The 14,727-nt window shown below is 37.3% G+C and overlaps 1 protein-coding gene across 5 annotated transcripts in view; it reads right to left on the bottom strand.

The window, feature by feature from the left end:
- The window catches only part of PPP1R9A (protein phosphatase 1 regulatory subunit 9A), a 135,198-nt gene that overhangs the window by 50,238 nt on the left and 70,233 nt on the right, over positions 1 to 14,727 (bottom strand). For all 5 annotated transcript variants that reach the window (XM_027684797.1, XM_027684798.1, XM_027684799.1 and 2 more), the window contains exons 3-5: positions 13,308 to 13,440; positions 12,690 to 12,810; positions 7,263 to 7,367 (exon numbers count right to left, since the gene is read on the bottom strand). In XM_027684797.1, coding sequence (XP_027540598.1) covers positions 7,263 to 7,367; positions 12,690 to 12,810; positions 13,308 to 13,440 — 359 coding nt within the window. The remainder of the gene's footprint in view (positions 1 to 7,262; positions 7,368 to 12,689; positions 12,811 to 13,307; positions 13,441 to 14,727) is intronic.

The following is a 14,727-nucleotide window of genomic DNA, read 5'->3' as shown; positions in this document are numbered from 1 at the left end:
GTGATTCAGATTCTAGGCAAGCTGGACCATCCCCACAGCACAGTCCAAATAAATGTTCCTGCAGCACCATCCCTGTAGTTTGGTGAGTTATCCTGCAACAACGAACAGTGGTTATTTCTGCCCAGCTGTCACATTGTTGTATCCCATTAATCGAGGTGTACCAAAACTGTGTGGGAGCTTCTACAACATAGTAACTTGGATGAAAGAGTAAAAAAATTAGCTAAATAAACATATATGATAATATTTCAGTTGCAGGGGTAGAAGTTCATGTTTAGATCCAACCAACTTGAGGACAAAGTGATTCAAAACCTGTCAAGTTGTTCCTTTTCCCAGGAAAACAAAAAAAAAAAAGCTGCTCCTAATGAAATCCATCCTCGCTGAGTCTTATTCATTCATGTTACACTTAATTGTAAAAACAATACTGCAATACCTAGCAAGATGGCTTATAATTCAGAAAAAATCTTTAAATAAAGATTTCTATATATATTTCAAACTCAAACATATAATTTCCCATCCAAATGTGCAAATATTTCAAGAAATAACTTACCATCAAATTAAAATTAGCAAGATCTCAGGACACAGGGGCTATGTTTATGCCAGTAAATTAAACAGTGCCAGGGAACGATTCCAAGTACTAGTAATTGATTATCATATTAAAATCATATTAAATCACTGAGTCTCTGAAACAGTTTGGCCCATGTCAATTAATATTCTACTGAAGAATACTCAGACAAAGCCCAGGAGTTAGCAAAGACTACGAGTTATCTTGGATTGAATTTCCAGTGAACAATTTGTATACAGCCTCCCTGCTCAGAAAGGTACAAAACTTTAAGGGTAGGAGCACTGACCACTCTGGTGCCAGCTGGCCTGAGTGTGAAGAACAGTTTGAGGCACAGACTGCCTACTACAACAAGCACAGCCAAGGCATATAAACCAGCTAAGCAGTGATGAATGCAGCCTTACCTCATCCGTGCTAAGGGATCAGAGTACTTATGGGTAGTTTTTCCTGTTCAACATGCTACTCCTGGTAGTCTTACAGTCATTACCAGCACTTGTAGGAGTTCTTTGCAGAGACCAAAAAGAAAACAGCTTATATTATGGAATATTTAGTATAACCATAGTGGAATAAACAGGAGAAATTTACACTATTTCGGCACACAGCACCACATATTTAGTTTTTGCAGGATCCACGATTTGGGTTTATCAAAGAAGCAGCTCAGTACGAAGTCCCAGCTCAGCAATCAGCATTGCAGAGGCAAAGGGCCTTTCTTTCCTTTTCTTTTTCTCTTCTCCGCTCTGGCACTTGGATTCAAGGAAGAAGAAACAGACAAGGAAGAAAAGAACAAAACCACAACCCCCAGCCAGAAAACAGATTACACAGTCCAGCTCTCTGAATCAGATATGGAGTGTGGTATCTTTTGCTTTTTGGGTCCTGTCTCATTACCCAGCAATTAGAAGTCCTGCCTCTATCACAGTGTGGATCTGCATTATGGAGAATGCCTGCAAACGTTTAAAGGACCCAGCTGTTTCATAGAGTAAGAGCACAGGCAGGCAAAGCTAGAAGGAGCAGCAGAAAATCTGCACAGGCATGCCCACTGGAAGAAGAGAAGATTATTATCTAGGCAAAGGAGTTACAACAATAAAGCCATGCTGCTCAGCGCTACTGTCAACAAACAGCATTCCCACCAGGATATACTGCTGCTGGTTAGATCCTGAGGTGGACTTCATCCGTCCTCAATAGTGTCTTAGTGCTTGCAAAGAACACAACTGTATAAACTACCTTTTCAGATGCTGTGATGGCAAACAAAACTAACAGCAGGTATACAAATACTATTTTCTGAAACAGTGTATTTTTCAGAAAAAAATCAGCTCAAGATGGGATGAGGAACCAGCTGAAGAAGGAATAAATGAATTTCAAGTTGATGTTAATGAACAAGTGATTATTTTCACTTTTCACCCTTTAACTGCTCATTGTGTAAGAGCTAAATAAAAGAAAAGTAAAAACTTGTCTGAAAGATTGCATTTGCAGTTCAGCAGGAGATAAAGAAATTAGGCTGTGAACTGGGATTGAAAGTTGAGACAGAACCCTGCTTTGAATTAAAACTGTCCAGATAAGAAAAAAACAAAAAAATGGTAATAGATGATACTTTATTAGAACAGAGAATAGTTAATAGTGAAAAGCCACAGGGTCTGATAGTTACACTGCTATTGTTAGAACATACTCTTCAGTGATCTAGAAGATTAATTAAACATGGCAAAATTGGTTAACCAATTATTTAAGATGGGAAGACTGATGCATTTCAGCAGAATTTAATTAAACAAAAGCAGGTAAACTCATTGGTAGGCTAGAATTAATACAATTAATAACTTTCAGAGTGGTACAAATCATGAGACACCAAACAGGTTTTGCACAGGTTCTGCGTGGTTCCCTAAAAAATCAAGAACTGACTCAGAAAACACCATGAGAGCATCCGCTCAGTGCTTAGCAACAGTTTGGAAAGCTGAGAAAATGTTTAGTCACATTCATACAACAGGATACGGAAGGAGGACACGGAATTTAAAATTCGCCTCTCCAGTAAAACACTGAATTTGGTTAACTTTAAAGAAACCTTTTAGAGGAAAGTAATAATGCTAAAAGCATACAAGCAGCATGGGAAGGACTGGGATTTTCCAATTACTCTCTCGTGCAAGACCCTTTCTACTTATCAATGCAGTAAGGCTTCCCAGAACCAATTCCTCCTTTCCTGGGATCCCACCCTTTCCCAGAGCTGCATGAGCACAAATCTTTGCATCCAATAAGGCAAAGAAGTGCAGTCCCCACTGAAAGCTCCCATATTTGTTCTAGAAGAGACAGAGACTAGGTAATGTGATAAAAGGATAAAGTCTTCTGTATGTAAGAACTAGATTTTCTTTCTTGTGAGAGTGTTCAAGAAAAAAAATAAAATTGCCTGGAGGGATACAACTCTTTGAGTGAGCTTTCTCTGGCAAAGACAGTAGGGTCTCCCAGTATCCTTTCATTATGATGAACGGGGGAAAGAGTGCGATCACAAAGGCTCAATATAACCCAAGCAGCTTCAAAGAACTTCAGGTTTGATACTCAATACCACAGTCCATGGTATGCAAACAAAATAACACAGGAGAAGCTCCATGACAGGATAGGATTCCCACTGTCAAGCTGTCTCTTTATCCTATCTTTTATGATTGCAGGCACCACTCACAAACTTCAAGCTGATGGATTACATCCTAAATGGGGTCAAAAGAAGCACAGAACAATTAGTGGTATTAGTGTGGCACTGCCCTCTGACTGATCCATTAATCTTAGAGCAGGGTCAACACTCAACAATATTGAAAACAACACACATTTCAAAGGAAAATCCCTCCTGTACATAATCAAATTCTGAAATCCACTAATATGAGATATTAGTAAACCAAATAGCTAAGCAAAATTATGAAGAACACTTGATATTTACATCAATTGAAACAGCATTCATAGCTGTATTTGCCAGATTAGAGTCACGAGGACACTAATTCTCATCCCGAAAAACAGAAGCTGATTGCCAGATGGGATTATGAAAGAATTCCTTCTCTTTCCTTTGCCTCATAGGCTACCAGAGTACATCTGGTGGGTACTGATTATCTTTCTATAAAACATTATAAGAAAGAATAATTTAATTTATTATCACTGGAGAAGCCAAATTGGTTGAGTCAATGATTTTCCATTATGGTATGACAACTCTGTTGGATAGTCCAATACTGCAAACAGTAGATAAAATAATCACAGATGCTTATTTTCTCTTCTTTCCTGTCAGCCTCACCTAAAACAACAGTTCAAAAGGTAAAAGCCATGTCTTCATTTTCACAAATTCTTTACTGTGTCAGCTACAGACAGTCTGGATAGATTTTTTTTCTGGTAGAAAAACTGCAAAAATCTATTCTAGGTCAACGATTTCCCCTGTCAGTATCATTCAAAATGTTCAGAAGGCTCAAAGGGGAAAAATAAATCACTAAGTAGTGGTATTATGCAAGCTCTCTGAAGAGGTATTGACTGCATTTATTGCAAAGAATTAAGAAGTGGCTTTAATGTCATTCTATTCATCTATGTCCTTTCTTTACAACTGATCTCAAATAATAAACCCTGCTACAAAAACCAGCATGCATTTTGACTAGATTAAGAACAAAACGATTGCATATGCGTAATTCTGTGGGTTATAAAGGTAAAGTAATGCCAGCGAAATGCACACATATCTCTGTGTGTGCAGGACACCAGGCAGAAGGTACAGATTTTGCATGCTATGATCACAAAGATAACTATGCTTACTAAAGTAGTTCTATAAAATCCATCAAACTGATGCTATTAAACAGCGGATGTGACTAAGTATGAATGTGATTTCCCCTGTGAAAGAAGGATTCATGAAGCTGCCTTGCCTTGAATTAGGTGGGGTGTGAGATTATACACTGCCTACACACTTGTAGTTCAGCAGGGACACCCCTCGCAGGAAAGGCAGAAAGTATTTATAAAGCAGCAACCTTTTCCACTGCTCCAGCCTCCCGCAGCGACGCAGATCATTAATGGCAGCTGCCATGGGAATGGTGCACTGAAAGGTCAGCAGCACCTCCCTCCCTGCACTGCCAACAGGCAGAAGCTGACAGCTGGGGGCAAGAGAGGGATTTTGCCCCAGAAGACCCTCTTAAATTGCCCCTAGTGTTCTGGAGCAATTCAGGTGCAGAGGTGGAGATGAGGGACTTCTCGATCCTAGCTCTGATACAGCTGTAAGCAGAAAAGAGGATCTGTCAGAAACCAATTGTTCTCTCCACAGAACAAGCAGCAGGCAGGGCTCTTTTGTCACACATCAAAACAAAAACAGTAGGGGAGGTAAAAATACCTCATTTTCTTTTATATCTAAACTCATCAATATTAGCTCTCTCTTTACAAGCAAATATTCAAACCTACATTGAAGCCAAAAATCCAAGCATCTTGAAATCTAGAAAAACCAGCTTTCTGGAACCATTTTTACTTTTGAGTAGCTAAAACCAATGCAGAGTATCAGACAGCAAAACCATCCAGGGCCAGACCAGAAGCCAGGATCCTGTGCCACACAATGCTTGGCCATTTTGTAAAGTCTTGCTCCCAGCCTACCACAAACCAGGGAAGAAATCATGCATTTCTTGGCTGGCCTGCATAAAGCAGAAAAGTGGTGTTTCAGAGGGTTTTTTCCCCTATGAAAAAAAATAGGGAGAGTTGCACCAAATTCTCCCCATTTTTTTCCTCTAGTTAGACATATATATTAGTAAGATGCTGCTAAGCATACAGTACTCTACTGTACATATAGATTATTTTGTATCTGGTTTATTTATTCATAATTTAATATTATTTTCTATTACAAATCTGACTGTATTTAAAATTTTATTGTTAAATGAATAATATTTTATGAAGGTTTTTTGTCTAATTGTGACACTAACGCACTGGGTCATTTTTTTACACGAAAGCTCAATATCTTAAGCTTACTTAAAAGGAAAAATGTAGAAACACACATATCTCTTTGATAAATGAGACCTGTCAGAAGCCAATGATCCCAGTGCACAGGATATATAGTACACTTGACAATGTAAGCTCAACAGTAATGAAGTAATACTTTTTACAGCCCCCTATTTTGTAACAAGGGTCTAGATTGCAACCAGTCTCACTGTAATTTACTTCCCAGGAGAAGACGCTGGGAGTTCTGTGTGAAAATCGTTTTATATTTCTTCCTTCTATTATTTTTCCATGGAAACAAGTATTCTATTCTGTAACTTATGCGATAATTATTACACGAACTAAGCTGATTATAAATGTATCTAATACATATGTTTTATGTAAGTGCTTTCTTTTTTTCTTTTGAGCTAAAACATCAAACACAAAATATACATAACATTTGCTTTGTGTACTGAAACACAGGAACACATTATTCTCTGTCATAAGGATTTTATATTTCAAGGTCCCAATTCTGCAGAAAACCTAATAAAGTATATACTCATTTTTACAGTTAGCTCAGTAGGAACACTCATAGCATGTGTGAGTCTTTGCAGAAATAGTACTGATGTAACTTAAACTGTAGATGTCACACAAAAATGTATTCACCTGTAATTACAGTACAATTTCTAATAATTCTTTTCCTAAATAACCTCTTTCAAATAAAACCTTGATCAACCACCCCCAAGATTCTTTGCAGAATCCACATCCCAGCATTGTTTTCTTAATGTTGTACAGGAACAGCCACGGAATTATAGTGGAAATGTGCACGCCAACATATAGCACCACCATCTGAGGAGGTCTGCATATATTACCACACATAGTTTAGTCATGGTTCAAAAGAACTCAGCTCTGATCTCATTAATTAAAGAATTCAGTTCTATTCCCTAAAGAAGATTTTGAAAGAGAACCAAAGGGTGACTACAGAATGGCTGTTGCTTTACAGAATGCCAAAGATATTTTGGGGTTTATTTTGTAGAGTTAAATCTTTACTGAAATTAACAAGCTATTAAACAGAAAAGCTTTGGGGTTTTAAGTGGCAAACCAGTTCATTTCTAGGCAAACAACGTTCTTATTAATTTACAGACATTTTACAACTTTGCATTTACATTAGTTCAGACTTTTACTTGTAGTGTATGTTACATCTTCTAGCCTATTCATTATCTTATGGATTTTTTCAGGGACAGTAGAGGAGCAGAGAGAAACCCAGCGATGGTGCCAGGAGCTAGGTAGCTCAATGAATTACTACTGGGACGTTGCTTTCCTCAATTTGGTAGCTGTTAACACTACTGCATTCAGTGTTCTCCTCTTCTCTGTGCTGAGGTGGTATCTGCAAGCACCAGAGTGCTCACCACCTAACTCCTCCAACCCTGGGGCACTAACATGGCCAGTCTCCCCACGGGAAGAGCAGGGAGGTGATCAGTGGCAGCACAGTTTCCATCTGATCAATACCTATGACCTTCGTCATTCCAACTAATACAAACAGTTTGAATCCATGGAGATCTAGACCAGTAGCTGAGACCATGGTCATCTATCTGCAAGTTTGGCTTGTCTCAGTGGTCATATTTTCAATATCTAAACCAAAACAAAACTGTAATACTGTATCTCATCCCTCTCTTGGAATCAAAGGAGAGAAGACATGAAGAAGCCAAAAAACTCTTGATTCCACCTGGGAATACTGAAAGTCCTGTGAAGGAAGCCAGGTAATCTTAAGTATTAAATTAGAATTTTTTTTTCCTTCTAAAATACTCACCTGACTTTCTCTTTGGTGTTTCTAAGAACAGTTGCAGCAAAATTTTGAGTAACACCAACCAGACTGATGCCATCAACTTCCACAATTTGGTCATTCACTTGGATCCTTTCAGGGAAAAAACACAAATACATAAATACATAAATAAATGTGTGAATTCTTGTGAATCTTCAGCAAAACTTAGCATAGAGAGATCTTTCTAGCTAGACTTTAAACAAAAGCTCAGTCATAAAATGACTGAGGTAAATACGAAAAATGCATCACTCCTTGCATGCAGACATCTTGCAAATCCAGCTTCTAAGTTACCACAATTAATAGCATCAATTATCCAGTCTCTTTCCTTGTATAGAAATACGGCAATGCAATACGGCAATATGAAATTTGTCATGATTAAATTGAGATACTTCAACAGCTCTTATATAATTTTTTCCTAAGCTAATCTTGAAAAACAGCGTAAGACATAGCTCTGGTATTTCATGCCAATGGAAAAAAATGTGATATTTAACTAAAACAACCTGCTCATCTGTGGAGAAAAGGGCTTATGTATTAGACTTAATTGTGACATACTTTCTTAAGATATTTCATCTAACTTGCTCCAAGAAATGAATTTCCAGTGTAGATGTGATCTCGTTGCACATATTAACAAGACCTTGGACTGTTTTAATGAGGCCTTTCTTTCTGAAACCAAACACCTATTTACAGCTGATATACTGTTTGATACAGAAAAAGTTAGACAGAAGGAAAACCATGCTGCTTTTATCTAAAACAAGCACTGCTACAAAATCCCTAGAACAGGCACTGGAGTCATCTGGATTACAAATCCTTGGAAGACGGCTGCTGTACTATCCTCCAGAAATGCATGATCTCCAATAGTGTCAAAACTTAACAAACAAACAAACAAACACATACAGAACTAGTCAAAGGGAGCAATTTTCCAGTACTTACAGGGATTCTATTGATCCAAACTACACAGTTTACAAAGGAACCAAGAAACAACTTCGAAAAAATACTATTTAAATTATATGAAAGTACCTACATTAATATATTTAATATCTTAGGATATCTTAGTGACAAGACTTCTTTTCAAAGAACAACAGAGGCTTCAACACAGGGTTGAAGCATTTTGACTTGGAGCACTAGTTTCTCTTTCAAGTCTGATGCAATGCTTTCCAGTTTTACATGTGTCCAAGCAGTATTTTCCATTCTTTGGATTCCAATGATGAGTAAGAAATACAATATTTATTCTTTGGCAGCCTCACACCATAGATTATCACTGTCTTCTGGGCAGGATCTCCGTTGAAGAAGACAGCCTATAAACTATTTTGAAAATCATATTAGGTATTTTATTCTCAGAATTTTATTTCAATTTTCACTGAAGCATTTAAGAAATACACCTATCACATTAATATTTATTGAATTTTGATTTTTGTTTTTACTTAAGCGAACATGAGGTGCAGTCAGATGGCTGCAGGAGTTCCTAGAAAAGAACTTTTAAGAAGTTGGTGCTGATTAACAGGGAAACTGTCACTCTCTTGGCTGAAAATGGTGGAAGAACAGATTCCTTTTAGATGACGGTTTATCTACAACACTGTACATCACTATGCAGTGGATTAGCAGAGTTCATACAAAGTCACAGTTACAGTATTTCAGGTGATGAAACATTACATTAGAGAACTGTTGCCTAGAACTTTGTAAGTGGCTCTATCTTGATTCAGTCTAGTTCCATTCGTCCTTCAGGCATATTTCATTTCTCCTTCTTTCTTGTTTATATAGCTCCTAAATTAACTTCCAACTCTTACTTTTACGGCCACTGTTCTCCAAACCTCCTTTCTTTCTACATATACATATATTTTAATTATACATAAACACACATACATATCAAACTATATACAGAGGCCAGCATTCCTGTTAGAGCTCCCTCTGCCAGGAGCTCTAGGCCTCCTCTGTCTCTCAAATCTAATTTCAAACATGAATGAAAAATTAGGCTCAAGTTGCCAAAGCCTGAATTATAGACATGTAACTGCTTTTATCATCATTAACAAAATTTGTAATTCTTCTGACAATTATTTTCTTAGGCTCATGACTTTAAACTTTGCCTGTAGATTAGAATGAAGTAGCAGCTACAGAAGCGAACAAACCAAGGTTGAACAAATTACCAGCACAATTACTGCTCTGCATGACAAAATGAAAAATTTCCCCTCTTCAGAGACAACTTTTAGAGCTCATGTTAAGAACTATGTAATGTTTCAAAACTGTTGTTCCCAATGTTATCAAAATACTTTAAAATGTGAGTGACTCATCACCACAATAATTTGAAAGAAGCAGTTATGAATTGATTCATCCAGGATAAGTTTTTGTTTTTCATATTCAGTCTAATGACTGATTCCCTATTTTACACACTAGTAATAACCTCTCTTATTACTTATCAACATGCTTGCCTTTGGGTTCATCTTAAAGCACCCTTCTTTGTTAAATATTGGTACACAATTCCTTTTAATACGACAAATAAACTCTACTTGTCTGTCTGAAGCAACACGAATCAAGCCAGTGGTGCTCAATTACTGGGAAACCATTTTGTACAGATTTTGTGTTTCCTGGGAGGCAAGTACTTTATATCACAATTTGATGGGTCTTTCAATGAAAGATAGGAGCTATCCTACAGAAACTGTAATGTTTTAAACTATAGCTTCAGAAGAACCTGGTTGAATACTGCTATGTGATTATTCAGAATATCTGATGCAACTGTTGAAATATAGTTTTATTTTCATTATGAGACCTTGTTTTCCTATCAGTGTTAATGATTAACTAGGCTTCTCACAAAGATGAATTTAACAGGACCCCTTACATTTGACGCACTTTGTTATAGAACCGTCTGCTCCTGACTGAGAGGATTACATATCCCTTTCCCAAGTGAATGATCAGGCAGGCTCTCAAAGAGAAAATCAGAACGCTATTTCTCAGCTGACTGAACATTCTGCCAGTTGAAAACCAACACAAATATTAGAATGGTCAAAGAATGATTTTATTTTTCCTCAGCTGACAAGCTTCTTTCAGATGCCATCTAGGGAAATGAAAGAAGAGACTTGTGATGGAACATTAACTTCTGTAGCCCACTCAAACATGTGAATAATGAGAGGGAAAGAAATTACAGATCATCACAGAGCAGTAATGAGTGACTGATTTTCAACCAGAGAATTTCACAAAGAATGCCAGTCGTGAGCTTAATGCCTTTTGGCTGAGGTCAAGCACACCCTTCAGAAAAACATTCACTGAAATTTAAAGTAATGGATAAAGTCATGACATCTTGAGGTGTCAGCTTCTTCATTTCCCTTCATTATGTTTAAGATTGTGATAAATCAGTACTTGGCCTTCAAGTTGGTATCTTACTGCCAAGATCTGTACAGACACCTCCAAGTCCAATCTAGAAGATGGTACACCTCAGTAGTTTCAGAGCAATGTTATTAAACTTTGCAATCCCCTGCATTTTAGAATCTTCTTATTTAATTTTTGTGGGGTTTCCACAGCAGAACAACTTTTTGCCTGGCTGAAAAGTTAGAGTTGTTCATCAATAAGGAACATGTTACTGCAATACATTTTTCAGAAGACAGTATCAACTGTTTAAGAGTTCATTCTTACTTTTACTTATAAATAAAACTTTTGTATTATTTATAACTAATATAACAAATCATCAATGGTTGTAAACAGACAAAGAGAATGCATATAAGTTGTTTTAATAGCTTACGTATCAGATAATGAATATTTTATTGGCATGCAAATTTACAAAGGTTATGCATTGGGACAAAATGACAAATTGTAAGGAAGATAGTTGAAAATACTTTTCATTATTAAATTATTAGACAGTAACATTGGCCTTATTGTGACAGGTATTGTGTAAAACACAGATAGCTTGTCCCACGTGATAGGAATATTTTATGCTCAAAAGGAATTCTTTAACCTCAACACACCAAATAAGCAATTCTTGAAACAAGTAGGTTTTATATGAGCATCATATAAGACTACAAACACCAATTCATTTCTTTATTGGGCAAGATTTATGGTACAGCTTCCTATTCAAGTTGATTATTGTACTTGCAATGCTGTAGGTGAAAACTGAACTCTGGAACAGAAGACTAGCCATAATAAGAAATACAAAATAACAGTCTGTGTTAGTAAACTTAAAAGGAGTGCATTTATTACCAGTTTAAACATTCAGATACACTAATTATTTTCCTAATCACATAATCATCAAGATTGGAAAAGATCTTAAAGATCATCTAGTCCAACCATCAACCTATCATCACAATCACTCCTAAACGACAACCCCAGGTGCCACATCCAGATGCCTCTTAAACACTTCCAGTGACTCCCTGGGCAACTTATTCCAATGTCTAACCCCTCTTTCAGTGAAAAAAAAAAGTTCTAATACCTAATCTGAACCTCTCATGACACAAGGCCATTTCCTCTCGTCCTTTCTCTTGCGACATGGCAGGAGAGACTGACCCCCACCTTGCTACAGTCTCCTTTCTGGGAGTTGTAGAGAATGATACAGCCCTCCCTGAGTCTCCTCCAGACTAAACAGCCCAGTTCTCTCAGCCACTTCTCCCACTTTCTAAAACCTTTTTGTTGCCCTTCTCCGGACATGCTCCAGCACCTCAATGTCTTTCTTGAAGTGAGGGGCCCAAAACTGAACATAGGATTCGAGGTGCAGCCACACCAGTGCCAAGTACAGAGGGACAATTACTTCCTGCTGGCCACACTATTTCTGATACAGGCCAAGATGCCACTGGCCTTCTTAGCCACCTGGGTACACTGCTGGCTCATACCAAGCCACCTGTCAATCAGGACCTCCAAGTCTCTTTCTGCTGAGCAGCTCTTAAGCCCAGCTCTTCTCCCCAGCCGGTAGCACCCCACGGGTTTGCTATGACCCAAGTGCAGGATCTGGCACTTTCCCTTACTGAACCTCATGCAGTTGTCCTCAGCCCATCCATCCAGCCTGTCCAGATCTCTCTGGAAAGAGATCAAATAATCAAATGTTGAACAGAACTCTTTATCTTAAGTACTGCCTGTCCAAAGCTGGCTTGAAGCGAAAAGAACAGGTGGGAGCTCAACATCTTTAAAATCTAAACTACCTTCAAAAGTGATACACGGTTTGGAATCACCAGCTTTACTCATGCTAAACCATCTGGGATTTCAGTAGTCACAAACACACATCTTTGGCAATTCTGTTCTCCTTAAACAGTTTAAACTCACTGTACCAATTTGGTGTCTTCTCATAACCACATCAGGTATTTAGACCTTACCAATGAAGTCTCTGAACTCTACAGCTTTGGGTAATCATGACGTACATTAAGCAAACAACTATTTCCTGTGAAAATCATAATTTATAGTAATCATTGCTGAGAAAATTTCCAAATACAGAGTCTAGTTTACCTGCCATCTCTTTCTGCTGTCCCACCTTCTGTTACTGTTTTGACAAATATTCCCAGTTTTTCAAGACCTGCATCTGCTCCAACTCCCATTCCAATAATGCTTATGCCAAGTCCATCTTCATCTGTAAAAAAGCAAGAGAAAGCAGAAAATTCTTACATTTGATATGTACAGCTATTTGGTAGGTAAATATTTATGCTTGGGTCCCTCTTGGCTTTCCATGTCAATAACATTAATATTACTTTACTTCTTTTTAAAATAATCTATGCGACTACTATTTTAATTACACACAAAAAATATCACCTTCACCCTTATGAGGACCTTAGAGAAACAGTCAAGATTTTTACTCCTCCAGTGAAGAATGAACATATCACATCAAACACTGTGCAAAATCCATATGTTAATGCAGTGTCACAAAACAATTCTTTTAAGGAAAGTAAAAACTGCTTCTCTCTGAGCTGCTTCTTTAATTCCTTACTGAACCATTCCTGAAATCCAAAAAGCCAAGGTGACTACAACAGATTCATAGAAATTCAAGATAAGCTCTGTATACATGTGTGGACTTCCTCAGACTTGTAGGTCAGTGTCACAGGAACTGGAAATGGCACACAGACACCATACCTTTTTCTAGTTCGACTGGGAAGAGCTCCAGCTTTTCCACACGCTTCTCGAGTTCATATTCAGCAGATGCAGCAACTGGGTCAACTTCATCATTTCTCCTGTCATAATCTTCATTAGAGTATGTATTGAAAACCTGTAGAAACAGACCAGAAATCATTCAGCCACCTACTCCAAAAAAACCTCCAACTTATGAAATTAGCTACTGCTTTTGTCCTGCGATGTTGCAGATTTTGAAAAGGCTTTTAAAAGACAAATTTCTCCTGTTCATTCAGATTTCAAGTTTCTAAATTTGTCCTTTTTCATTCGAGGAAGCACAAGTATGGTTGCAAAAGTCAACTAAGTTTTTATTGTTTTTGATTATAAATGAAAAGGTGATCTTTAATGATTACATTGGTCTATGCATGTCAATATTTAAAATACTTAACTCATTAAGAATGCACTATTAGTAAACATTCACAGACATAAGAGAGTCAAATACATTGAAATTATAATCTTTATAGTGTCTATGTTTTAGTCTTTACTCCTAATGAAGTTCCAGTTTGCATTCACCTAACAAAGCTAGACCAGAAGATTATTTTGGGACAGTAATATACATAGCTATGGGTATTTTTTAAGTAACCAGGTTACAGGTTTATTTCAGCTCTAAAGCAGTAATTTAACAGTGACAGCATTAACCTGATTATATTATTTATGCTACTTCCTATCATACTTTCAACATGGCCTTCAATCAGTGATTAGTCAGACCTTCGGGAACTTTAGTCAGGAAAAGCATATTTGCATATTCTAGAATTCAAAATTTGCCAGTCTAATTCACTTAACTGTCCACATTTGGCAGTAAGGAAAGAATATGCATTATTAGTGGTAATAATTTTACTGAGCTTCAGTCCCAGGGATATATCACATTCATTACTTCAAATAAAGGAAAACAATTTCCCATATTTCCCCTTCCTCTTTTACAGACACATTACAGAAGATACAATTGGTAGCCATGTATTCCTTTATCTCTGCTCCTCTTACAACATAAAACACTGCACTGTGCTACACAGCTACACATATATTCAGAAGGTCTACAGAAGCCTACTCTCTCAGCGCCTTTCTAGGAGGCTCCAAAGCTACTGTCCCTGGAGCAAGCACAGCAGCTTGGTGGACAGTGCAATGCCAGGAGCTGGGCTCATTTCCATCTGAGGTTTCATCTGCCCAAAAAGCTGTTAGTGAACATTAATTTCATTTAAATAGCAAGTGTATTAAAGTTGCAATAATAAATACCATTAAATTCTATTTTAAATATATTAACCGTATTATGGCTACCACAAAGCTACTGGAAAAAACCTCCCAGCTTTATATAAAGTAGTGGACAAAACAGAAAAGATATTAGTTGCTTGATGGGAATTTTAACTCCTGTATTTTACATCAATGTGAA

The sequence above is a fragment of the Neopelma chrysocephalum genome, unplaced genomic scaffold (genome assembly GCF_003984885.1).
Source record: "Neopelma chrysocephalum unplaced genomic scaffold, ASM398488v2 Primary Assembly neopelma1_67, whole genome shotgun sequence".
Lineage (NCBI taxonomy): Eukaryota > Metazoa > Chordata > Aves > Passeriformes > Pipridae > Neopelma > Neopelma chrysocephalum.
The sequence above is the reverse complement of the archived record's forward strand: the minus strand, read 5'-3'. Positions and strand labels throughout refer to the sequence as shown.